The 25,618-nt window shown below is 46.7% G+C and overlaps 1 protein-coding gene across 1 annotated transcript in view; it reads right to left on the bottom strand.

Annotated features, from left to right (window-relative positions):
- Adamts7 (ADAM metallopeptidase with thrombospondin type 1 motif 7) overlaps positions 1 to 1,824 on the bottom strand; it is a 45,955-nt gene extending 44,131 nt beyond the window's left edge. The window contains exon 1 of the mRNA XM_046427848.2: positions 1,471 to 1,824. Within this exon, the coding sequence (XP_046283804.1) occupies positions 1,471 to 1,570 (100 nt within the window). The 5' untranslated portion in view covers positions 1,571 to 1,824. The remainder of the gene's footprint in view (positions 1 to 1,470) is intronic.
- Between the last annotated feature and the right edge of the window lie 23,794 nt (positions 1,825 to 25,618).

Raw genomic sequence — 25,618 nt, 5'->3', positions numbered from 1 at the left:
TCACTTAATCCTGACAAGAATCCTATGCAGTTGACCACTCCCCTCTACCACTCTTCCCACAGATGCCAGGGTGCCTGTTCGGGGATCACTTTCCTGCTCCCTCATTCCCATCACCCAGCTCATTCTCATCAGCTCTGAGCAGCAGGATTCCTTCAGGCAGCCCAAGAGTCCAACCTCAGCAAGTCACTATACTCTTTGAGCCTGTTTCCCCACCCATAAAAGGTCTTTATCTTCTGTCTTGCAGAGTTGATGAGATGAGAAATAAGAACTAGTGATGGCACATAGTATGTGTTTATAAAGGATTGCTCCCTCTCCACTCCCTGCATATTGCTACTAATTCAAACTTCCCTAAAACACTCTTTGGCCATTACCATCAATGTCTTTCCTAAACCTCTAAGATCTGGTTTAAATGTCCCCTGCATTCGGGCCTAGACACTATTCTAGCTTCACAAGTCTCTCCATTTGGGGAGGTAGGTCACCCCCATCCCCAGAAAGCAAGCCTAATGTCTCAGAGCGGATGTCCCCAGGGAAGACCCCCACCCCCTCCACACCCTTCCTGTGCATCCAAAACTCAACCATCCTTTCAATCCCTCCTCCTCTACAAAGCCTTCGAATTGCCTGTCTGTCGGGGCTTTCTCCCCAGTACCCAACCGGCCCCCATCCGACCTGGAGTTCCCTGAGCACACGGCCAAGGTTCTCCTACACCCCTGGTTCCTAAAATTCCCAGGCCAGCTGCTCTGTGTGAGCCAGGCGCGCTGCTGCCCCGCAGGTCATCGCCAAACAAGAGTCTGGATGAGAGCCAGGGGTTCGTCGGAGGCCGGGCGGGCGGGGCGAGGAGAGTTAATCTAGGGCTGAGGAAGAAGCTCCTGCTCCCGCTACACTCACGGCGCCTTCACACTTGGGGAAGGGAGAGGCAGGAAATGCAAGGGCAGAGCGGGACGCGACCCCCAGCGCAGCTGAGAGCTGGGCAGGCTACACAGATGCGGTGGGCGGGGGGCGGGGGACGCGGCGGGGAACCCTTGAAGACCTCGGGGAACCCTTGTAGACCTCGGACCTGCGCCCTCGCCGGCAGCGTCAAGGCCAGCCTACTCCCCAGGGACCCAGACTAAAGAGAGTGAGAAGCCAAATCCTTCGCGGGTAAACCGCGCTCTGCCCGCACCGGCAAGAGCTCTCCCGAGGAGATGCGCGCATCTCTGCACCCGCGGTGGGGAAGCTGGAGTCCTAAGAGTGGAAGGGACTTATTCCAGACGAAAATTTGGGTCGATTACTAAGTCCGGGGCTGAGAAAGTTTCTCCGGAGACTTGGTTCCGCTCCCTTGCTGGCGGGACCCCCACCCCTAACACCAGGGGAGAGGGATGCTACCAGACACAGGCGGAGCGGGGTCCTCAGACATGAGTAGGGGCTAAACCGAGGCTGGGGGAATGGGGAGGATGGTAGGGCCAGGACGGCCAGGGAGGTTCGGCCACCCACCTGGTGCGGGTCCGAGGGCGCAGGGCGCCAGAGCGCAGAGGAGTAGGAGGAGAGGACGCAGCAGCCAAGCAGGACTGCGGGGACTCGGTGGGCCAGGCATGGCCGCAGCTGACGGCCGCCGGGCGACCCCTCGAGCACGCTCTCGTCTGTCCCGTCCGGTCCCAGCCCGGTCCAGGGTCCGACTCAGGACGTGCCCAGCCGCGTGCAGCTCCTGGCGTTTGGGCCCCGACTCTGGCAGGGCGGGCAGCTAGGATCCGTCCGCAGGCAACAAAAGCTGCAAGGCCCGCCCCCTCGGCAGGCTGCGAAGGCAAAGAAAAGACTGGAGAGCAAGAAGGAGAGAAAGAAAGAAAGAAAACTAGGGAGGGAGGGGGATCCCGGCGCCGGCCCCCGCCCCGCCCCGCGGGCTCGTGTCCCCGCCCCTCTGGCCTCGCCCCGCCCTCCGGCCGGCCTCCTCCGCCCAGCCGGCAGCCCTCCGCTTTGGGGGCGGGGCCTGGCACAGCGCCCGCAGCGCCCCCCGACTGATGCCCGACCGCCCACGGCGCCCCCTGGCGTTGGAATTGGGCCCGGCTCTCCCGCCTGCCCGCTCCAAGGCCCCCAAAAGAATCTGTCCATAATCTATGCTGGTGGAGGCGCCCCTCGCTAGTTCCCTAGGCCCGGTTGTCCTGTCCCTCAGAGAAAGGGACACAGAGGCTTCCCAAGGAACGAGGGTAACACGGTAGGGCCGCAGGGCCTCTGGGATTCTGAAGTAGATTCTGCCCCAAAGCCAGGTCTGGAGAGAGTCCTGGGCCCTCCCTGGTGGGCAGCTGTTTCCCACGCTAGGTGGAGTACCGCAGTTACTGGTCTATGGATTCCTTTCTGAGCCTGTGTTTCCGAGGAGTGAAGCACAGGGTTCAGCCTACAGCCAGGGGACTCCAATCTCTCCCAGGCAAGTGCCACAGAATTTCAGCAGGGGTCCCTGGGATCCTGGAGTCCAGCCAACCCCAGCCTCACATCCTGGGCCAGACTTTGCCTCAAACACTGTCTGTCCTTCCTGGCCGCTGCCCAGGCTCTGGTTCCTGACTCCATAACCACTATGCTCTCCAGAGCTGTCTCTGGGGACCCCTGCCTCCCTCCACCTCCTGCCTTCACTAAACCTGGTCTTGACCCTCAACAATGTCATGGTCACCTTCCTACCCTTGGCCAGCCTTTTGGTAGGCCCCACAGTCTTCAAAGGCCCATCTATCTCCTTATTGCCCAATCTCCCTCATTCCTGGAAGCTCACTTCTGGCTCCTTTTGCACATCCACCTCATTACTCTTTTGGGGGACCAGAGTAGCTCTCTACCACCCACTTCCTTGACCTCATTTTCAGTGACCTCCAACTCCACCTCAGCCATCAGGTCTTATGACCATAGTGTAGGTTATGTCATCCCTCAAACAGCTCAACCCCTGAAATCTTGAAATGAGGTGCCCCACTCTCAGCTCTGACCCTGCTGTCTACTCACACTCCCTAAACTCTCACAATCACACGATGTATTGTTCTTTCTGTAGTCCCTTGTCACCTTCCCCTTCTCAGCACCCATCAGCCTCTCCTTCCTTCACCTACATCCCTCCCTAGTTGTATTTACTGCTTGACCCCTGGCCCTTATCCAACTACCTTCTATTTCTGCCCCAGGCCTAATAGCAACTGGTCTTGCTGCCCAGTGACAGAGACTATTCAAACCACTACATCCTGCCTCTTGCCCTTCATCCTCTGCAACAAGTATCTGTAACTGGCACTCACTCATTTTCCCTTTCTTTAGTCAGGATGGAGCAGGTGCCTTCCAGCAGTTCGAGAAAAGTGCTTCCACCAGGGCTCTGTGATCCTCTCCCCTCCTATCTTCCCAAAAAACTTGGTCCCTCTCTTTCCTTGGTCTTCATGGGTTCCTAACCTTCAGTCTAAAACCTTCTCATCTCCCTTCTAGTAAAGATACTAATATATGTATGCCTTGGTGCTCAATGTCCCCTATAGTTTCCACCCTGTCTGTTCCCTTTTTCCAGAGGATTCTTTAGATTCCTCCTCCTCCCATCTGCATCTGAGACTAAATCCCCCCTCCATCCCACATCTTGGCTTCAAAGTCATAGACTTTACCTTGACCTGTCCAATGCATTCTGGAGATGCCACCACTGGCGAATGTCTTCTGCACTCCACAGACCTTGAGCACCAGGGACACAGCTGTGAACAGAGCTCCCACTCTGGAAGAAGCCACAGGTGGCAATCAAGTAGCTAGATACAGAAATAGAACCAGCTACCCAGAGGTCCTATAAAGAAAATAAAACTTGGAATGACTAAGAGGTCTGTTCTCCACAGGGTGGTCAGAGAAAGCTTTCCTAAAGATGTGGCATTTGAGCTGAAACAAGAATGACAAGGGGCAGTCATGTGAAGGTGAAAGGAAAAGATGGGCACAAACCTGCTACACCTGTAATTTGTCCTTTCAGGCCTAGTTTACATGTCACCCTTCCAGAAAGGAAGACCTTGACCCTCAGATTTTCAGAGTACCCTCTGCTACCCCTCTCTCATGTCACTAGTCACACTAACTGCTGATGTCTGATACGGGTATGCTAACCCCACAACTGTAGGATACTAAAGTTAAGTCTTGTTTGTGTTTATGATTCCAGGCCCCAGCACAGTAAAGTGTAGAGATCAAGAGGAGGTGCCCAGTACAGCGGTGCACACCTATAACACAGCTACTCGGGGCCTGAGACAGGAGAATTGAAGATTTGAGGCCAACCTCAGTAATTTAGCAGGACCCTGTCTCTAAAAATTTACAAAGGGCTGGAGAGGTAGCTCAGTGGTAAATCACTCCCTGGCATGCACTGGGTTCAATCCTTAAAATGGGGGGGGGGGCTGGAAGAGAGGAGTTGAGAGGGAACACACAGCACCCCCTGGCCTGCACCACAACCTGCCTCTCTTGTACATTTGGCAAGCCACCAAAGCCAAACAGATTAGAGGCTTTTTAGAAATGTAGCCCCAGAGTTTATATTTTTAAACTCCACAGATGACACAGTCCCTTTCTAATCTCATCTGTGTGCCAGGTCCTGGTTTGTACTTTGTTCATATCCTCTTGGGGCACCTTTATTTTAAACCTCATTAGGAACTACTCTAGACACCATGGGATACAAAAGAATGAGAAGCCTTAGTCATACCCTCATGACATGAGTAATAATCCAACTAGAAAAACAAGACCAGTCAACTCCAAATATTGAGGGACAAAGTGAACATTTTAAACAAAGCAAGAGATTTGCTATTTTAACATGTTCATCCCTCATTCCTCCATCCCAGGGGTTATTACTATGAGTTTTCCCTTTAAGTCTTGACAGAGATTATTTTGTCTATTCACCAAGTGATTGGTATGCTATATAATCCAACATCTCCAGCAAGACTTAACATAGCTAAAACATTACCCAAAATGGATCAAAACTTTAAAAGAGCCGGGCACGATGGCACATGCCTGTAATCCCAGTGATTTGGGAGGCTGAGATAAGAGGATTGAAAGTTGAGGCCAGCCGCAGTAACTTAGCTAGACTCAGCAGATTAGTGAGACCCTGTCTCAAAGTCAAAAAATAAAAAGGACTAGGAACATAGTTCAGTGGTAAATCACCCCTGGGTAAGATACCTAATACAAACAAACAAACAAACTTTAAAATAAATTATATTTATTCCGCTTCTATTCATTCATTTGCATATTGATAGATTGTTAAAAAGCAGGAAAACAGTGGAACACTGTGTATTCAAAATTATAAATGGATAAATGACAATGGAAAAGGAGGCACACACATAAAAATACAACCGCTTTGATCTCAACTTTCTTATCTGTCTAATGGTGATAGTAATTCCCTATTCTCTATTTATTTGACAAGTTGTCCTGAGCAGTAGCTCTCAATCAGGGAAGATTTTGCCTCTGGAATTTTGCAATGTCTAGAGACACTGTTGGTTGTCGCAGCCAGAGAGAGGGTGCCACTCTCCTGGGTAAAGGCTAGGACTGCTATTGAGTGACTGATTCGCAGCCAATAGTTTTCAAAAGTGCCAAAGTTGAGAAATCCTGGTCTAAGGAATAAAAGAGAGATTTTGAGGGCTGGGGCTGTGGCTTGGTGGTAGAGTACTTGCCTCGCATGCCTGAGGCACTGGATTCGATTCTCAGCACCACATAAAAATAAATAAATAAATAAATAAAATAAAGATACTGTGTCCGTCTACAACTAAAAAAATTTTGAAAGAAAGACTTTGAAAGCACTTATCAGGTTAAATGGCTTTACTTCATAGTTGGTATTTTGTTGTATAAGAAGCATGGAATAAAAATCCAAACTTTATAAGCATTGAAAAATAACTCTTGGGCTGAGGATGTGGCTCAAGCGGTAGCACGCTCACCTGGCAAGCATGCGGCCCGGGTTCGATACATACAAACAAAGATGTTGTGTCTGTCGAAAACTAAAATAAATAAATAAATAAATAATATTAAAAATTCCTCTCTCTCTCTCTCTCTCTCTCTCTCTCTCTCTCTCTCTCTCCTCTCTCTATCTTTAAAAAAAAGAAAGAAAGAAAAGTAACTCTTCCCTCCCAAATTTGATCCTTCATCCCTCATTTCTTCATCCCAGGGGTTATTACTATTTCAGTTTCTCATGAATGTGTCCAGAAAAATCTTAAGCAAACCCAAAGACATATTTTACACACTTGGTAATATACCTATGCTCTATTTGTTTCTGGTTTTTTTTCCCATGTAACAATATAACTTGGAAATGGCTATATATCCTTACTTACGGATTTGTTGTAACCTTTGAACAACTTTATAGAATGTGGCATATTAACCAGAATGTGAACTCCATGACAGTGGGGAATCTGTTTTGCTTACTGATATATCCTAGACACCGAGAACAATGGCATATAGCATGTGTTTAGTAGATATTTTAATACTCAAATAAATTTTCTATTAATTATATTCCATTATGGATATATACAATTATACCCATCTCCTGCTGATGACTATTTTGGATGTTTCCAGTCTCTTGCTTTGACCGTCCACTGTGCACATGTATGAACGTATCTGTAGGATAAATCTTTGATCTGAGGTTGTTGTTAAAAACGTATATGTGGGGGCTAGGATTGTGGCTCAGTGTTAGTGCTCTCGCCTAGCACGGGCAGGACCTGGATTCGAGCCTCAGCACCACATAAAAAATAAAGGCATTGTGTTATGTCCATCTACATTAAAAAAAAAAAAAGTATATGTGGGGCTGCGGTTGTGGCTCAGCAGTAGAGCACTTGCCTAGCATGTGCAAGGCCCTGGGTTACATCCTCAGCACCACATAAAAATAAATAAATAAAATAAATTTTTTTTTAAAAACCACATCTGTGTTTGTAACTTTGATAGACAAGGTATTTCCAAATTAAAGACTTTTGTTGTTGTTGTATCCCGTCCACCCCAGTAAATTGCAAGAATTGCAAAATAATTGGAAATGCTAGTTTAGGTGGCAGATCACTGAACAAAAAATACCCCCAAAAAGCCCCTCATTGGACAGGAACTGAGCTGAATAAGTGCTGCCTTGGCACTGATGGCGTGATTAGCTTGGAAGGGGCTGCTGAGCTGTCGGCATAGTCCTGGTTAGCCATTGTTCTGGAAGCCCTGGAGACAGGTGTTCCCAACCTATCACCATTCCCCAGGGACTTTTCCTGGGAATGCCACAGCTTTCTCCACATCTGGAAAAGGCAGCTTTTCCCTACACCACGCAGGAGAATGCCACAGAAAGAGCTGTGTCCATTATCAACATGGAAGACGTCAGAGTGGCCAGTCAGCTGATGGGACAAAGGCCCAAGATTGGTTTCGACTGCCTCTCCAGTTGCCACTTGGGCTGTAAGAATGGTGACTTGATGGAGACAAATTGTGGTCCTGAATGTGCACTGTAGCCCATGTGTCAGCATATGCCTTATGTCAGTGTCATCAATATTATCCTCGTTTTAGAAATGAAAAACTGAAGCATGGAGAGGTTAAGTAATGAAGGCCTGGACTGGCCTAATTCCCGTGCCCAGATCCCAGCCCCTCCACATCACTGCCAGATTACCAGTTTTGCCTTCTCTCATCAGAACGATATCTGTTTCTTTCCCAGCAATGTGGCACACACCTGTAATCCCAGCGATTTGGGAAGCTGAAGCAGGAGGATCACGAGTTCAAAGCCAGCCTCAGCAATTTAACAGGGCCCTAAGCAACTTAGTGAGGCCGTGGCTCAACAGTTGGCTCAACAGTTAAGCACCTCTGGGTTCAATCCCCGATACAAAAAAGAGAGAGAGAGAGGAGAGAGAGAGAGAGAGAGAGAGAGAGAGAGAGAGAGAGAGAGAGAGAGAGAGAGAGAGATCTGTTTTGGGGAGACTCCTCCTTTTAAAGTTGTTTCTAAATCTGTTGGACAGCTAGAGGTGTGAGAGATGGACCACATCCCCTTCACTAAGGATTCATGGAAATCCTGGTGGCTCTCCTAAGGACCAGTTGCCAAGAGCCATGCTGATTTATAAGAGGACCCATGGTAATGGCCATCATGTTATTTCCTGCAGTCAAATCTTGCCTTTAGCCCATGAACTCTCAGGTTCATGACTGATGGGTTGGTGCCTAGTAGGATCTTAGAAGATTGGTTATCTGAGAGTTTAACTGGGGCTGGCAGTTTGCTGCTGTACACCATGCCTGACCCAATCTTACACCAACACAAACCTAGGCCTCTTAATGCCCCTAACTCTATAGCCCAGTTATTGCTTTGTCTATTTTCTTCTTTTTCAAAATGTGTTTTTCTTCTTTTTCATGCCATTGTTTCAGCAATGGATGTTCCATTGTCTCCTGTCTGGAAATAATTTGAAAACATTTTATGCTTTTCTATTGTATTTACTGAGTGTTTAGAAGTTGTTTCTGCTCGATATTTATCCTTTAACAATTTTTCATGCATTTTATTAATTTTCATAATGAAAATACTTGTTCCAACATTTAAAAAGCAGAATCTGTGCTGGTAATAAGATTCTAAATAAAATGAACTATATAGGTCATTTTTCTTGATTTTTCTTGTAGTGAATAAATCATTTCACTATTTTATTTATCCAACAGATACTCACAAATACTGCCTGCAGTGGCACTGAGATGAATAAAGATAGCATAAAACTTATTGTGAAATTGCAGTTGCCAACATTAAAAATGGAGTTGGTTATATAATTTGGGGTTAGGAAAGATATTTTAGAGATGAAATAAACATCAAAATCTGTAGGGAGAAAAAGTTCCTTAACATGGCTATGTGAAAACTAAAAACTTCTCCATGTCATAAAATGGCCAAAATCCAATATCCAAAAATTAGGAGACCCAAGGAGAAAAGAGAAAACAGGAAAGATTATCAAATAAATCCTATAGAAACTGGGAGTATAGAACAATGATAGAGCATAAACTTAGCATCATGAGGCCCTGGGTTCAATCCCCAACACACACACAAAAAAAGTGAGTAAATTAAAAAAAAAAAAAGGTAAATAAAAGAATCTTCTCAGAACTGAAGCACATGAATTTCTAGTCTGGAAGGGTTTAGTGGCATCTAGCATAAAGAAGACCCACACTGAGGCACAACATCTTGACATACCAGAACTCTTGGATATTAAAGAAAATTGTTTCCAGAATTTCCAGAGAAGAGGGGGAAATGGTTCCCAAGACTGTAATTGAAATAACACAAGAATTCTCTCTAGCAATGCTAAAAACTAGAAGCCAACAACAATGCCTTCAAAATTCTAGGGGAAATGGTTTCATCAAATTCAATTCCCAGACTCTCTCAACCATGAGAAAATAGAATAAGGACATTTTAAGGCACTCAACCTCTTAGAACATTTGTTGTCTGTGCACCCTTTCTCAGGAAAGTTACTGAAGGATGTGCTTCACCAAAATGAAGAAGTAAATTAAGGAAGACCAAGGTACTAATAAGAAACAGACACCACAACACAAATGTAAGGTGAAGGAAGTCTCCAGAACAATAATAAAGAAAAATTTGAGAATTGTAACTAATTAGTAAGCAGGCCAAGAGAACAACCAGTCCAGATTGAAGCAGGAAGTCAGAGATCAGAGAAAGTTTTCAAAAGAAAGGAGCAAAAACAACCAACAACAAAAAATAGTGATGACCTGGTGTACATCCAAGAACCTGCAGCCTTACTTGCAAAACATCTGAATGGCCAACTGCAATACCTCATGGTAGAGATAAGACCTGCAGGTGTGGTCCAGATGTTCTCAAGGTGAATTCCACATAATGATGCAATGCACAGCCAACTCTAGAGTTGTAATTGAGTTCAAGTCCCAGCTCTGCCTAGGACTAGCTGTGTACCCTTGGGCAAATGATCCTTTTGAATCTTAAACAATGACCCTTGTTACTTAAAATTGAATGAGATAATATACATGAAAGTGCTTTGTAAACTAGCACTAGTCACAGTGGAAGTTCTTCAGCAACCTCTTCTTACCCAGCTCACCGTAATCTCATCATACTCCTGAGACCATCATGCTGACCTGTTAATACTAGTAGAATACACTCTGCCTACCTACATAAAGTGTGACTATCTGGACCAAAAGTAGGACATCACCTGAAATACAGCAGACTCCCCAGAGCTTGTTAAATAATAAAAGATGATTCTCAACCCCACTGGAGACCTACTGAATCTGAATCTACTTTTCAACCAGATCCAGGGTGATTGATGGGTACATTAAACATTGGTCTAATGAGCCCCACACATTTCTCTTCCCACCAGTTGAGTCTCAGGCTTCCTACGAATTTCTTGGGTTTGTTCCCAAACTAGTTTATACTGCTGCTTCTATTATTAAATTTATAAAATTTAATTAAATAAATAAACCCAAATCTAGTTACAAAGGAAGAGTTGTTTCCATTAAAATTAAGTCGAGTGTTTTGAAAAAACACAACCAAAGTGAGTTACTAGAAACAATTGCGAAGAATTAGAGCTCAGCATAGGAGACTTCTTTCTGGGAATGGTGTGATACCTGGAGTGTTGCCTGCTGGTGCGCTCTGGGGGTTAGCTGTCCATTTGTGAGGCCTGAGGACAACAGATCCTGGTTAACCCTGAGTCAGCCCTGTAGCACCTCTGCATATCCCCATCCCAGCATTACAAAGTCACTCTTCATCTGACCTGAATTTTCTTTTTTCCTTAACTAACATTGGTATGCTTATGAAGAGACTGCCGATTTACATGAATTTTCTCCTTAAATCTCAAGCAACTCTGTGAAGTAAGCTATTACTATCCCCAACTTATAGGCAAGAAAAACAAAGAGTTGGTTGCTTAGAGTAACTGGCAGAGCCAGGACTTGAAGGTAGATCTGTTTGTCTGCTGGTGCCAACCTCACAACAATTATACTTCCCTGGCAGCAGATGCCAAGAGAAAATACAGATGGTGGAGAAATGTACATCTTTGCTAGAAATTAAAAGAATGCTGATTCAAGCAACCATGGAGAATTTCTCACTTATCAAGTTTGCAAAGGTTTTTGTTCTTTTGCTATATAATTTGCTTTACCAAAAGCAATACATGTTCATGGTTTAAAAGAGTCAGACATATAAGCTGAAAAACAGCAGACTCCCCAGACACACACATGCACACACACACAAATACTCTGAGGGAGGAAGACACGCAATTCAAGAAGGCCTCTGAGTCAGCCACTTCACCATGACCTTGACCTTCTTTCCATTGCCTTCTGACCCCCACATTTCCTCTGCACTCTCCAGAGCCTTTGGGAATGTTGCTCTGATTTTCTATGATCTTCCTAATGCAGCAAAGCAAGCAACTGAATGGCTCAGACTGGGGAGAAGAAGACAGAGTTGGAGGGGGAATATGAAGCAAGAAGCCAAAACGATACAATGTCTTTTGACATTGTCACCTGTAATCTCACAATGGGGAAATTATTCCCGGGGAAAAAAAAACAGTACTGACCAAATAATTTGTACAAAACTATTTATAGAAGTGTTTTAAGTTAATCATAGTAATAACAGCAAGAATTTTTTTTTAAAGAAAAATAAATAGATCCCTAACTTGTGACCCTCTGCCACCAAAACTGCTTCCTCCTTAGTGAATCCCCTGTGGGCAGACTTTAGGAGAGTGGACATCAAAGCCCCTCAGGGGAAACTGGATAGGCTCTCCAGGTGCAGGCTTGGGTTAAACTCCTGTGGGACTTGGAGCAAGTCCCCCTCTCTGAGCATCAGTTTCTTCCATAGCAGCAGGTATCTCATTCATGAGGAATGAAGGTGGTATTTCTGAAAAGCCCAGCCACTGGGCCTGGTACTCAGCCAAGGAGAAGGAGCTATTTCCAAGAAAACACCTCAGCACCTGGCTTTTGTGCTATCCCCTCCCCTGACTCCAACTCCCTAGGCTCACGTCCTGGAGTCCACATTCCAGTGCTTTTTGGAGCTCCAACAGGGAGGGACTCTCTCTCCCCAGAACCAGGACCCACCCTAAGAAATATGTTCATAAGTGCTCATGGGTGAATCCTTCACAGCCCAGCTCCAAGCTCCCCCACTCCCTCCCTTTAACTTCATGCGATCTCTGTCCCTGCACTGCCTCAATGTCCCTCCCCATCTGTGCTCTCCTATGACCTGTGAGTTCCAGGAGGTAGGACTGATACTGGCTTAGCCTGAGCCATCACGATGCAAGCCAAATGCCAGGCACAGAATGGCCAATGTCCTGCAGGCCTTCATCCAAGAGTTGTTTGTGAACCTCTGGGGTGAACATGACAATCACATTTCCTGCTTCCATGGGACTAACTTTCTAGTGAGAGCAGACCAAAAGAAAGAAAGAAAAAGACAAAAGAAAAGAAATATAATATATATATATATACACACACACACACACACACATATATCAAGATTATGACTGTGACGAGTGCTATGAACAAAGCCAAGAAATGACATAGTAGTGAGGTGAGTAATCCAGTGGTGCACACTACCACCCCCAGGAGCATCACACACACACATGCAGCCAGATGCCACGGTGTACACACTGAATGTTTCCATTTCTATGAATTACAAAACCAGGCCAAATTACTATGTTGTTTGAAGTGAGGGCAGTAATTCCCCCAGGAGGGACCTCAGGAATGCCGTATGTGTGCTTTTTATTTGTCTGTTTGCAGTGCTGGGCACGGAACCCAGGGCCTCATGCCTGGCACTTGACTACTGAGCTACATCCCTCAAGTGTCCTGTTTCTCTGCATGGGTGCGCAGACCTAACGTGGGTATATCTGATCTGTGAAAATTCATCCAACTGTACACGTATGATATGTGGGCATGTATGGTTGGATATTCTCTAAAAAGTTCAAAATATTCTGTGTGATGAGGGGAAGACTTTGGACTGGGGTGGGTCTATGCAGTAGGATGGTCAAGGAGGACTTCCCTGAAGAGGAGGCAAAACAGACTGAATTTGCACCTCCATCCCCCTTTGAAATTGGGAATGGCTTCCTCATGCAGAGTGTGGAGCCTGGGAAGGCTGCAAAACCCTCCCAACTGTTTTATCCTATCGATTCCTCCATCTCTAACATTCTCTCTTTTGGTATTCTAAGTTCTAAAGAAAGCCCTCTGTAATACTTTCTCTTATCTTCAGTTAAAACAGAACATCTTTCTCTAAAAGGGAGATAAAGATGCTGGCCCCAGGACCTGGTTCCTTTTGATGTGACCAGTAGGCTCCTGGGCCTTGGAAAACCTGTGAAAGTACTGTCTTTTGTCCTAAGCCTCTCCTTCCCCCTCTTACATTTCCTCTTCCCAGAGCTTTGTGGAGATAGAACCTTTGAAACAATTGTTCATTCGCTCTTCCTACAAAGCTGGCTTTGAATAAAGCTTATTTTCCTACCATTTTGACTTGAAATATTTCTGGAGCAGCAGCATTAAAGCCCACCCTCTTCTTTCCCGGGTGGGATCTTGGGATCTTGTGTAGCCAGGTAACTCTGGCTCTTTTTTTTTTTTTTTGTACTGGGGATTGGACACAGGAGCATTCTATGACTGAGCTACATCCCCCTTCCTTTTTATTTTTTATTCTGAGATAGGATCCGGTTAGGTTGCCCAGTCTGGCCTTGAATTTAAGAATCCTCCTGCCTCAGCCTCTGGAGTCATGAGATTAAAGGTATGAGCCATGACGCCCTGTGAGGAGGCAACATTTGATCTCAGAACTGAAGAGTAAGAAAAAGTCAGTCTTGAGGCCAACTCAAGGAAAAACAGGAGTTTGGAGATCCTGGTTTTGCCTCCTTTGGCAAAAATGAAGTTCTCAAGGCAGGAAAAAGCTTGGCCCATGGGAAGGACAGCAGGGGCCAATGTGTGTGGAGCCCAGGGATGAGGTCAAGAGCAAGTGGCTAGGTAAGGAGTGAGGATCTCATTCTAATCAGAATGACCTGTCCTTGGAGGAGACTTTTACCAAAGGCATGCTGTGATCTAACTCACCTTCTAGCTGGTAAGGGGAGACATCCTGGGCTGAAATACCCCAAAAGTCATCCTTGAATGACCACAGACAAGAAATATGGCACCTGAGAACATGAGAACTAGAGGGGGACTTGCAGACTATTTTACAGATAAAACCAAGACCAGAGTCTCTTGATTTTACATAGCAAGTTAGTGGCCAAAGGAAAGAGACTAGAACCCAGGCCATTGGATGCTCAGGGATACTATCCATTAGAGGAAGAAAAATCCCCAGTCCCCAGTCCACACTGGAAGGAAAGTATGATCTAATTTTGTAAACTTTCTATTAGATTACCAGCTCATCAGACTCCAGTTCAGCCTAGAGCCAGGGAATTCAGTTAATTTCCCCTTTTCTGACCACTGAGCACAGAATTTCACTTATTGCAGATTCCCTTCTCCTGGGCATGGGAGACACAGGCCTGGGAGTGATGGGGAGGGTCTGGCAGTGTTGACTGACAAAGGAAACATGCAGAAGACTGGCTCTCTGGGCACCACCTCCCAGTTCCTGGTGGCATGCTGTGCTGATGTTCCTGTTAGAGGCAGGGAGTCACAGACTAAAGCCAATGAGGACTGTCCACCAAAGAGAAGGTTCAGAGAGAGTCTTCAGTGAAACAGGAGGTAAGGCTAGCCCCCAAAAATAGGGAAAGAGAAAAAAGTTGTTGGGGAGAAAGAAGGAGGAAGAAGAGGGGAAGAGGAGAGAGGAGAAGGAAAGCTTCATACCAGGCACAGATCTGAGGTATTTTCCTCATTAGCTCATGACCTGAACAAAGGGTTAATACCAATTCCCAGGACTGGGGCCTGGGAATTTTTCTTCCTCTAATGGATAATATCACTGAGCATCGGATGGCCTGGGTTCTAGTCTCTTTGCTCTGGCCACTAACTTGCTATGTAAAATCAAGAGACTTCCTTCCCTCTCTGGTCTTGGTTTTATCTGTAAAACAGTCTGCAAGTCCCCCTCTAGTTCTCATGTTCTCAGAGTGCCATATTTCTTGTCTGTGGTCATTCAAGGATGACTTTTGGGGTATTTCAGCCCAGGATGTACCCTCCCCTCATCAGCTAGAAGGTGAGTTAGATCACAGCATGCCTTTGAGGTGAGGTCAATTGATATTAACCCTTTGTGAGGTCAATTAGTCCCAAAATACAGATGTGGTCAGTAACATTAAGGGGACTATGATCTCCTCTTCCCCTAGGAACTCTCCCATCCCTCAACCCATCTTTCTTTCTTAGGCCTCCTGCCCTGTCACTCCCTAGCTCATTATGCTCTTCTGTTTTATTTCTTGCATTTCCCCTATATGAGTTCACTTCATTTAGCTGCTTTTCTTTATCCCCTGTAGAAGATGCTCTCTGTGCACATTGCTCCATCCCTAGTGCTTAGCAAGGTGCCTGGTATGAAGACACACGCAAATATTTTGGGAAGTAAAAATGGAGATGGTGGAAGACTTTCCTGAAGAGTCAACGTTTGAGCAAAGGCCTAAGCGATAAGAAGGAACCAGCCTCACTATAACCTGGAGGAAGAACATTTTTGGCAGAGGGAATAGCAATAGCAAAGGCCTTGGGACAGAGGTTGGTCATTTGAGGAAGGGCCAGTGTATCTGGAATGCAGTAGGTGAATCTCAGAGTGGTAGGAGACAATGTCTACAAGGTGACCAGGGAGATCTCTACAGAGGGGGAATCAAAACTGGCATACATCGGAAGTGCCATGGGTGCCTTTAAAAATACCAGGGCTAGGGGGGATATAGCTCAGTTGGCAAAGTGCTTGCCTCTCATGCACAAGGTCCTGGGTTCAAGCCCCAGTACCCACCCACACACACACACACAAAAAAAAAAAAAAAAAAACAGGGCTAGCTGGGCGCAGTGGCCCATTCCTGTAATCCCAGTGGCTTGGGAGGCTGAGGAAGGAGGATTGCAAGTTCAAACCCAGCTTCAGCAATTTAGCCAGTCCCTAAGCCCCTCAGCAAGATCCTGTCTTTAAATACAAAAAAGGACTGGGGATGTGGTTCGTGGTTAAGTGCCCCTGGGTTCAATCCCGGTATCAAAAATAAAAAACAAAACAGGGGTTAGATTCTACTCCCAGACCTATGGGACCTATTCATTGATTTTATTTTACACCTTGGTTTAAAACCTGTCATGAGAACTGTGGACCAAATCAAGGAATGGAGATTTCATGCCAACTTGCAAGAGTTAGGCACTGGAGTGAGTTAAGCAGAGGAAGTCCTGGGATGGGCTCAAAAGCCACCTCCACTGAGAAGCCTTCCAGGATTTCCCAGGCTTAAGGCCCCTCCTCCCTGCAGATGCAGGGGTGATGTCCATGTCTTGGCCTCACAACACTTGTATTTTAAGCCTTGTGAGAATGTCTCCCTTCCCGGCCGCTCCTGGCTTAATCTCCTGTCAGTCCTTAGCCCAGGGGAAGGCAGACCCGCTGACCTTGGAAAAGGGGTCTCGGATGCTTGGAGACATGAACAAACTGGGGGCGGGGGGGGGGGGAGCGGAGGCGGAGAAATGTCTTTGTAGGGTGAAGGGAATTCAAGGAAGCATAGTCGGAAGGCAGAGGGGCCGCCAGCCCAGCTGTGCGGACTTGGGGACCCTGCTCCGTTTCGCGGCGGCTATTCTCAGGTGGCACAGGACGTGCAGGTACGCACTGCCTCCAAAGGTGGAATTTGTTTGACACGCTCACAGCCAGCTCCTAGAGTCGGAGCTGCTCCGGGAGGACCTCGGAGCAAGGCCGAAGCTCGGGCGAATCGCAGAAGCTGTTTTTCCCGAGTCAGCAATTCTGGACCCTCAGGTCTCAGTTCTCCAGCAGAAAGCCTTAGGCGGAAGGTTCTTGGTGCCCAGCAAAAAAAAAAAAAAAAACAGGGATGAAGAAGCAGCCAATAGAAATATTGCTTGGAGGCTCTTGGGGCGGAGCCATGGATGCAGATGGCCAATCGTCGGCCAGAGGGGCGGTTCCCCAACTCTTAAAAGGAGCCGCACCAACACTTCGTAGTTTCCTACTTTTCCGCGACCCATTGCAGGCCACCGGTGAACCTGAGTGGGCTCTTGTGGTTCCCACCTACAACAAAGGCATCCACCAAAGGCAGCTGTCTCATTGTCCGCGCCATCAGGACCAGGCTCCCCTTCACCTGGCTGGAAGATGCATTGTCAGGGCTTACCCTTACAGTTTTGTGGGTAACGGGTCTAAGAGCCCTCGCCTGGCCTGGGGTCCTCGCAATCCCCACCGCCTGCAGCGCGTCCGGGGACCCGTGCAGCGCTGGCACTGCGGGCTCTGATTGCAAGCGCCTTACTGGCCCTTTGAGCTGTAGGGCTTGTGGGCCACGTACTGGTGCTGGTCTTGATGCAGTCCCACCAGCGGCGTTGCCCTTCGCTGCCCAAGTGTTTCTTCCTCTACCCGACAGCCACAGAGCTGCAGTTCTTGCTGACACTGCACTTCTGGGCGCGGCACTTCTGAGCGGCTTCAGCTGGTCCTTCCGAGGCGCCAAGCACAAGGTGTACACATCGCCGTACTTAACTTGTACTCCGGCAGCTTCGTTCTCAGCTTTCTGAAAAAATGTGGCACGCGGCGCACACAAGTTAGCTCCGTGTGCTCTTCTGGGTCCTGGCCACCGCGCCCATGGCCGTGTTCCTCATAGCCGCCTGTGCGCGGGATGAAAGTTTGTGCTTCCCCGACGGTGGTCCCGACTGGCTGGCGCTCTACCACCTGCAAAACACCTGCAAAGGGTCGCTGTAACCTTGATGCTTCCTCTGGCCACACTGGGCAACTGCTCCCTGTGTTGCTGACCCCCCACCCCCCAAAAAAAACAAAACGCGCAGTTCACACTGGCTGTCCGACTTCCTGCATTCCGGAGTCACCCGCTTCTTGACCTGAGTGCTGCTGGTCTTTGTGCTCTGCAGGCTGCCCAGCCAAGCACTCACTCTCTGAGGTGCTGAATAAAATGCACGGTATGCCCTGGGACCTCACCTATTTTCTGGCTCAGGCCTACCTCTTCCCAGTCTCCACATGTCTGAGGTACTCCAGCAGGTGCCCTGTCTACTGTACTCTGCTCTACTGTCCGCTGCACAGCAGCGACTGGCATCTGGCATCTGCCAGAGCTATGCTGCCCGGTCAAGCGCCCTGCGGATCTCCTAGCAAATGACAGTTGCGCTCCAGCAGCCCTGCTCTCCAACTAAACCTGAATCTGAGATACACATCACCTAATGAGACCCACCTATTGCTGTGTCAGTACGAACAGGACCCAGACAAATGAGGCCATTGGGGTTACAGTGAAGAAGCAGTGTCTGTTTTCCGGACGGGTACTCCGGGAACATTCAGAGAGGGAAGGTTCAGCCACTTGGTGGAGATTAAGTTCTCCATTCACCTTCCATACAACCCAGGGGGAATCCCTTCCTCCCTAGCCTCAATTCCCAGATTCTATAAGGAGGGTTGGGGATTAGATGAACCCTGGGGACCTGCCAGGTCTAGCACTTGGGTCTTTCTAGCACAGCCTCTGCAAACAGTGTGATCTCCATTCATCACCCTTAATAAAGTTCCTGCTGTGTTTCTCTTTCATTTTACAAGGGAGTTGCAAGGAGAGGCCTGAGCCATTTTTGGAAGCTGGAATGGAGGAACTGGGCTCAGAGAGCTTTTAGTGGCTGAAGATTCTGAGCTTTCATCCTTAAGGCCTGCCTGCTACATGTTTTTCCAGATCTTCAGGGCTTGGCTGCCCCCCAGCAGCACTGATTCAGCAATATGCTGACTCTGAGGGGGGCAAAATAATCACCCTCTCCTGCTCCCAGGCTGTGTGGAGCAGCAGTGGTCTAGGTGGCCAGAGAGGCAGAACTGGGAGAGAAATCACGGGAAGCAGATTTCAATTCCTGGCTGTGACAGGTATCTCCCATTTTTGAGCACCTGGGCCTCACAAGATATTGAGTTCCCTGTCCTTGGATATACTCTAGCAGAGAGTTACAAAGAATGTTGGAAACAGAATTAATGCATAAGTTGGCTTGTGGGATGTGAAAGGTGGTTGCAGCATTCCCTTTTAGCCTGGAGATCCTGTAACTGAAATGGGACAGGTAGGACTATAACTTTAGGGATTGCATGGTATAAGCCTTAGCGGTCAGCATGGTCTCCCCCTGCTCCCTAAATACCTGAAGATAAACCTAAGGGCAAGGGATTTAAATCCCTTCTCTGGAAGGTACCACTAGATTCTCATATTGATACAGAGCCACATTAATGCATTCTCCACACAAAACTCCTAAGGCAATTAGATGGCCAGAGGTCAGATTTCATATTTGCATCCTTGAAAAGCCCTCATATATCTCACATCTATTTATTTTTACTTATTTTATTTTTTTGTGGTGCTGGGGATTGAACCCAGAGTCTTGTGCATTTGAGGCAAGCACTCTACCAACTGATATCCCTGGTCCACACCTATTGTTTCTAATGGAGAAAGACTTGATGCTTGAATGTAGAGGGAAAAAGTTATTGCCCCAATCTTGCTGTCCAAGTAAGGAGTCCACGCAGAAACTTAGGTCCACCCCAATGTCTGCAGATTTGCTTTACCAGAGCAGCCCAGAAGGGGGGCTAGTGACTGATGGAATAAGAGTCCCTGGGCCTATTATGTGAATAATATTATTTCTTTAAAGTATCCAAGATGCAAACCTGGCATGGTAGTGCATGCTTGTAATTCTACTTACTCAGGAAACAGGAAGATGGCTAGTTCAAGGCCAGCATGGGCAAATTAGCTAGACCTTGTCTCAAAATAAAATAAAAAAATAAGGGCTGGGGATGTAGCTTAGTGGTAGAGCACTCACCTAGCATGCATGAGGTCCTGGACTCCATCCCCAATACCAAACACACAAAATATCCCAAATGGAAAGAATCTTAGTCCTTCTAGTGCTTGTCCACTTAAAAGGAAACTGTTTTTTTTTTTTTTTTTGGTTTTTTTTGGAAAGTAGTGAATCAGAGGGGTTCACAGGTGTTTCCAATTTTTGATTATTTGTTCTTTTAAAAATGAGCCAATTGCCCGGCACCGTGGCCTACTCCTGTAATTCTAGAGGCTCAGGAGGCTGAGACAGGAGGATCACCAGTTCAAAGCCAGCCTCAGCAATTTAGTGAGATACTAAACAACTCAGCAAGACCCTGTCACTAGATAAAATATATAAAAGGACTGCAGATGTGGCTCAGTGGTTAAGTGCCCTGGGTTCAGTCCCTGGTACCAAAAAAAAAAGCCAATTACCAGGTGTAGTGGTATATGCCTGTAATCCCAGCAATTTGGAGGCTGAAACAGGAGGATTTCAAATTCAAAGCCAGCTACAGCAACTTAGCCAGGCTCTAAGCAACTTAGCACAACCCTGTCTCAAAATTTAAATAAACAGGGATGGAGGCGTAGTTCAGTGGTAAAGTGCCCCTGGTTTCAATCCCCAGTACCCCACCAAATTCTTAAAAATAAAAATGAGCCAGTTGACTGTATGTGGTGATGCACAACTATAATTGCCTATAATCTCAGCTACTTGGGAGGCTGAGACAGGAGGTTTGAGAGTTTGAGGACAGCCTGTGTAACTTAGTAAGACTCTGTCTCAAAATAAAAATAATTAAAAAAATTTTTAAAAAGTGCTGGGCATGTAGCTCAGTGGGAGAGCACTTGTCTAGCTTGTTCAAATTCCTGGGTTCAATCCCCAGAAATACAAAGAAAAAAAAAAGTGAAGTACTGATGCTAATTTCTCCCTCTGTGCAGAGGAATGTGTTTAGGGGAAGCAACAGGAGAGAGAAGGGGTCCCTACCCCAGTTTTCCTTTGTCTTCCTAAAGCCAAGCCCCTGAGTCAGGATGGACTGTGGGAGACCAACCTTGCACTAGAATGAGTCACACTCCAAGGCTGGGTGCTGAGGCTCTCAGTCGCAGAAATGCGGCAGAGCTTTCCCCACCCTTCTTGGGTTTGAGGGATGGTGTCTCGTGCATGGGTGTGTCTTGCTACAGCCCCATGGGTGAAGCTATGCTCACCTGTTCCTTTGTAATATAACCCCTTGCCCTGTTTAGGATAGAATCTTCCGTAGAAGTGCCTTGTGTGTGTCCCCTTCTCTTACTGTGTGCCTGGGTGTGGCCTAGCCAGGTGTCAGTCAACCTGCTGACAGTGGACATCATGAAGATAGACTCAGCCCCCTGAAACCTGACCCCTTGCCTCATTTGAATAGCTTCTCCTCAATAAAAGGGGTCAGTGTGTGTGTGTGTGTGGGTGTGGGTGTGGGTGTGGGTGTGCGCGCGTGCGTGTGCGCACACACTCTCTCTCTCTTCCTGCGGACCCTTAAGGTCAGAGGAGCGGTCACAGCAACCCCAAAGAAAAAGGTACTTGTGTCTCTTGTGTGGTTATTTTGTGCAGCCCAGATAGCCCAGTTCAACTGGAGTAAACCCTGAGCCTTTTAGTCGAAAGAACAGAAACCTGGCAATGGACCCTAAGAGATAAGAGTGGGACTCGGGTGCTCTGCCAAGAGAACATGCAGCCTATCTGGGGTTGCAAATACTCTGCATCAGCGATAAGAATATATTCAGTAGAACCTCGAGCAACTGTCACTTCTAAAATCATTCTGTTTAAAGAATGTTGAGAAAATTGTATCAATGACTCCACACACACGACGGAGGGTATGACAAAAAAGACATTCAACTTGGAGTTAGCCCTTGCTCTTCCTGGCCTTGTGACCTGAAACAAGTCACTCGGTCCCTCTGAGCCTCAGTGTCTTCATCTAGAAATTGAGGCAGTTGAGAATTCCTTGTGCATTTACCAGGTCCATGGTTAATTTTTATTCCCTTGATGTTCTTTTCTAATTGCTCCTCACGTGCCAATTGTTTTGGGTTCTTTCTTGTCACAAAGCTAACATCCTAGAAAATATCACAGTTCATTGAACTCTTAGTTCTTGTGGATTGTTTCCTTTATTGATAACAGGGTAAGCTTTTACTGGCTCTTGTTGTAAAAACATCAGTCTTTTCATCCAGAAGAGGACTGTGGATCTTACAAAGGGGCAAATCAAATATGCACATTGCACATCCTGGATAGAGCCAAAGTTCCTGAAGCTTCTCTGGGAAATTCCCTGGGGTGTGAAAATGAGATTCATTGTGTTCCCAGAAAGACAACCAAGAGGTGTGCCCCAGCTCCAGCCAGAGAGTAGTGAAGAGGAAGCCCAGGCCCAGGGCACACTGGGAAGAATGTCTGGATAGAGAAGCTGGAAGAGTGTGTAGTCAATGAACATAGAGAAAGGGACACAAAGAGACACATGCACAGAAGTGCAGAGTAAGTGAGGTTCCTCCCTCCCTCCCTCCTTTCTTTCTTCCTTCTTTCCCTCCTTCCTTCCTTCCCTCCCTCCTTTCTTTCCTTCTTTTTCTTTTTTCTTCTGGAACTGAGGATTGAATTAGGGTCACTCTACCGCTAAGCTACACCCCTAGCCCTGATTAATTTTTTGTTTTGAGAAAGGGTCTCACTAAGTTGCCCAGGCTGGCCTCAAACTTGATTCTTCTACCTCAGACTTCCAAGTCGCTGAAATTACAGGCATGCCCCCACTCTACCTGGCTCAGAATGAATGAGATTTCTAAGGGAAAGAACAAACTCCAAAGCTTATAGAGCAAGAAGAGCAATGAGTTGGCACTTATTGATCACTTAATGAGGCAAGCACTGCATTTTGTGTATGTGTGATCTTCACAAAGGGTTCTCAGGTACATGGTATCATCCACATTGTATGGAAGAAACTGAGGCTCAGAGAGGTTAGGAAATGACCCATGCTAACATAGCTTGGAAGGTAACACAGCAGGTGTTCCAAACCTCAGCTCTCTGATTCTGAATCCTAAACTCTTAATTGCCATTGCTCATCTGCCAGGTGCCAAGAAAGTGTTCCAAGAGACCAAAAAGAACTCATATCCTGAGCACAGGCATCTGAGAAAGGAATAGGTGCTCTGAATAAGTGAATGGCACCTGGGTTGGCCTTGGAGTCAGATGCTGTGGGGAGGGAAGGGGATGAGAAGTAGTGGCCTGAATGAATTACAAGCATATCTGATATTGTCATTTATCCCAGCACATCCCCGTCCCTTCACTTGCATGTGGGGGAGACTTAGACTCCTGAAACCCCTCCAAGTGGGTGGAAATATAAACTATCAAACTTGTGCCACTAGTGGGGTGGCTGGCTGGCTGAAAGAGCACCTTCATCTTGCAGAGGTGACCCACTGTCCTTACAGCAGCAGGACCCCAGCGGCTCAGCCTGTCTAGATTTCCATGCAGTCACAAAATCTGGCTGTCTTGGGAGTTTTCCTCCCAACCCTAGCCACCTTTGCTCTTTCCCCTCAGAGCAGAGCAGCAGCTGAGCCTTTCTCTTTCATTCTACCTCACTCCAGCTCTTCCATGGAACACTGCAGGTGTTGGAGCTCCAACAGAAATGTTCTAGTTCAGCTGGGTATGGTGGTGCCCACCTGTAATCCCAGCAGCTCAGAGTCTGAGGCAGGAGGACCACAGTTCAAAACCAGCCTCAGCAACTTAGCGAAGCCCTCAACTCAGAGAGACCCTGTCTCTAAATAAAATACAAAAAAAAAAAAAAAGGTCTGAGGATATGGCTCAGTGGTTAATTGCCCCTGGGTTCAATGCAAGAAAAAGAAACATCTAGTTCTTTTCTCAGCCTAGGGTGCTCTCTTTGGCTCCCTTATTTTCTACTTTATGTCCTATCCCCTTGCTGGACCCTGGGCCCTTCATCTCTATGATGGCTCTCAGCTGTCCACCCTCCTGCATCCCCATAGTTCCTTGGGCCCACAGACTGCCCTCCCACGCAGTGTTATGCCTGTAAAGTACATTTTCATGTCTTCTCCAATTATGAACCATCTGTATCTGATTCCTGTTTGTATCACATATACAGTAAGCTCTCAATAAATCTTTGATGAGGAAGTGAACACTACTCTTGGGTGTCCTCACTCTCCCGTTTACTGTGTATCCTGTGGTCTTTTGTTCCTTCCCCATTCCCTTAGACCCAGAAGAGTCTTCCAGAGTCTCCCCTGGATTCCAGAAGACTGCTCCTAAAACCCACGCTCCTATGAAATGGGCCAGGTGACCTGAGCACTCTGGTACTCATGTTTGTTCAGCCTGCTAAATCCCCCTGAGCATCCAATTAATCTCCATATCATCTTTGAGAACAGGATCACATTATCATTCCCATTTCAAGAAATAGCAAACTGAGGCTCCAAGTAGAGAAATGGCATAGAGCTCATTGGCAACAGAGCTGGCATATGATCTCAGGTCCCCACTCACCTGTGCCTTTAATATGGGTTGTCAGACTAGCATTAATCCAGATGGAAATGATACAAGTGAACATAGAAATGGCTGATGGCTTGCTACTTTCTACGGATATTTTGGCTTTTCTTTTGAAACCTATATCTATCCTGTTTAATTCCTTTGCTTTTTGCCCCCTAAGGAACCAGAGTCTCACCCTGTTGCCCAGACTGGCTTCGAACTGCCTCAGCCTTTTGAGTAGGTGTGACTACAGGTAAGCACTGTAGTGCCTGGCTAAATTTTATTTTCAAAATTTGTCAAATTTGTATTAAGGCTATAGATTCATGTTTATTTTATAATAAAGCAATGCTCTCTCCCCTCACCCTCAAGTAACTGACACTCTTGAAAAATGCTCCAGATACATCCTGCATAGCACTGTGGAGAACCCCACTTTGAGAAGCATGAACTTGCAAGATAAAGCCCAGAATCCTTAGCCTCCACTATAGCTTCTTTGTGGCCTCAGCCTCCCTCTCCAGCCTTCTTTGGTCATGCCCCCTCACACCCTGGACCTTGAGCAGGTCCACTTATGTTGTTCTATCTGCCTGGGGTTCCATCCCCCACAACTCCTTGCTCACTCTGAACCGTGACATTCCATCATCCTGACTCTTCACCCCTAAACTCAGCATCCTGAACCCCTTTCCCTTTCTCACCTTCTCACTTTCTTTTTTTTCTTTTCTTTTCTTTCTTTCTTTCTTTTTTTCTTTCTTTCTCTTTTAAAGCACTCAGGAACCAGACTGTGGATTGAGCCTACATGAAAAAAGGCTTCAGGACCCCCAGATGTGGCAGCCTTATCTGGATAAGTTGTGCTGTCCATCATTTGTCTGCATTTTCTCTACTTCCTGAGTCCCCTCCAGTGTACCTGCCACAGGGTGCTGTGGAGATCCACATATATATGGCATATATATGGCCCCCTTTCCTGGACTGAGCAGAATCTTCTAGAATCAGGGACCTTGCTTCTCTGGTCTGTTTGCGTCCCCTCCACAACAACCTCTGGTCTGGAAAGGGTGTTAGAGGATTACTTGCTAAAATGAAAATGTGTGTAGCCCTGTTTCCTTTCCCCATTCAGTTTCTTTGTTCTTAACATCCTAATTAAAAGAGATCTGCAAAATAGTTCTCAATCTCCTGGGAATGGAGTGGGCTCCACTTTAAATGCCTTTCTGTTATGACTGAATAATCATCTCCTAAGTAATGCACATTGTGAATGGGAGAAAGTAAGGCTGTGTATGTGGGGGGGGGGGGGCGCGAGCATGTGTGTGAGGAAATAATAACAACAAAGTGAGACACGGCAGGGAAGGTGGCAGAGTGGCTGAGAGCCAAGCTGCCAAGCTTTAATGTTCCAACAGGTTACATTAGGTCATTAGTAACATAGCTACATTATTGTTCAGAGTATCAGTAAGGTTGTTTATTCAGTGGTTACATTTCACAGTTACAA

This window comes from Marmota monax, unplaced genomic scaffold (assembly GCF_021218885.2).
Source record: "Marmota monax isolate L192 unplaced genomic scaffold, Marmota_monax_Labrador192_F-V1.1 WCK01_AAM20220418_F8-fsc00111, whole genome shotgun sequence".
NCBI lineage: Eukaryota > Metazoa > Chordata > Mammalia > Rodentia > Sciuridae > Marmota > Marmota monax.
Note: the sequence above shows the minus strand (reverse complement) of the source record. Positions and strands in the feature narration are given on the sequence as shown.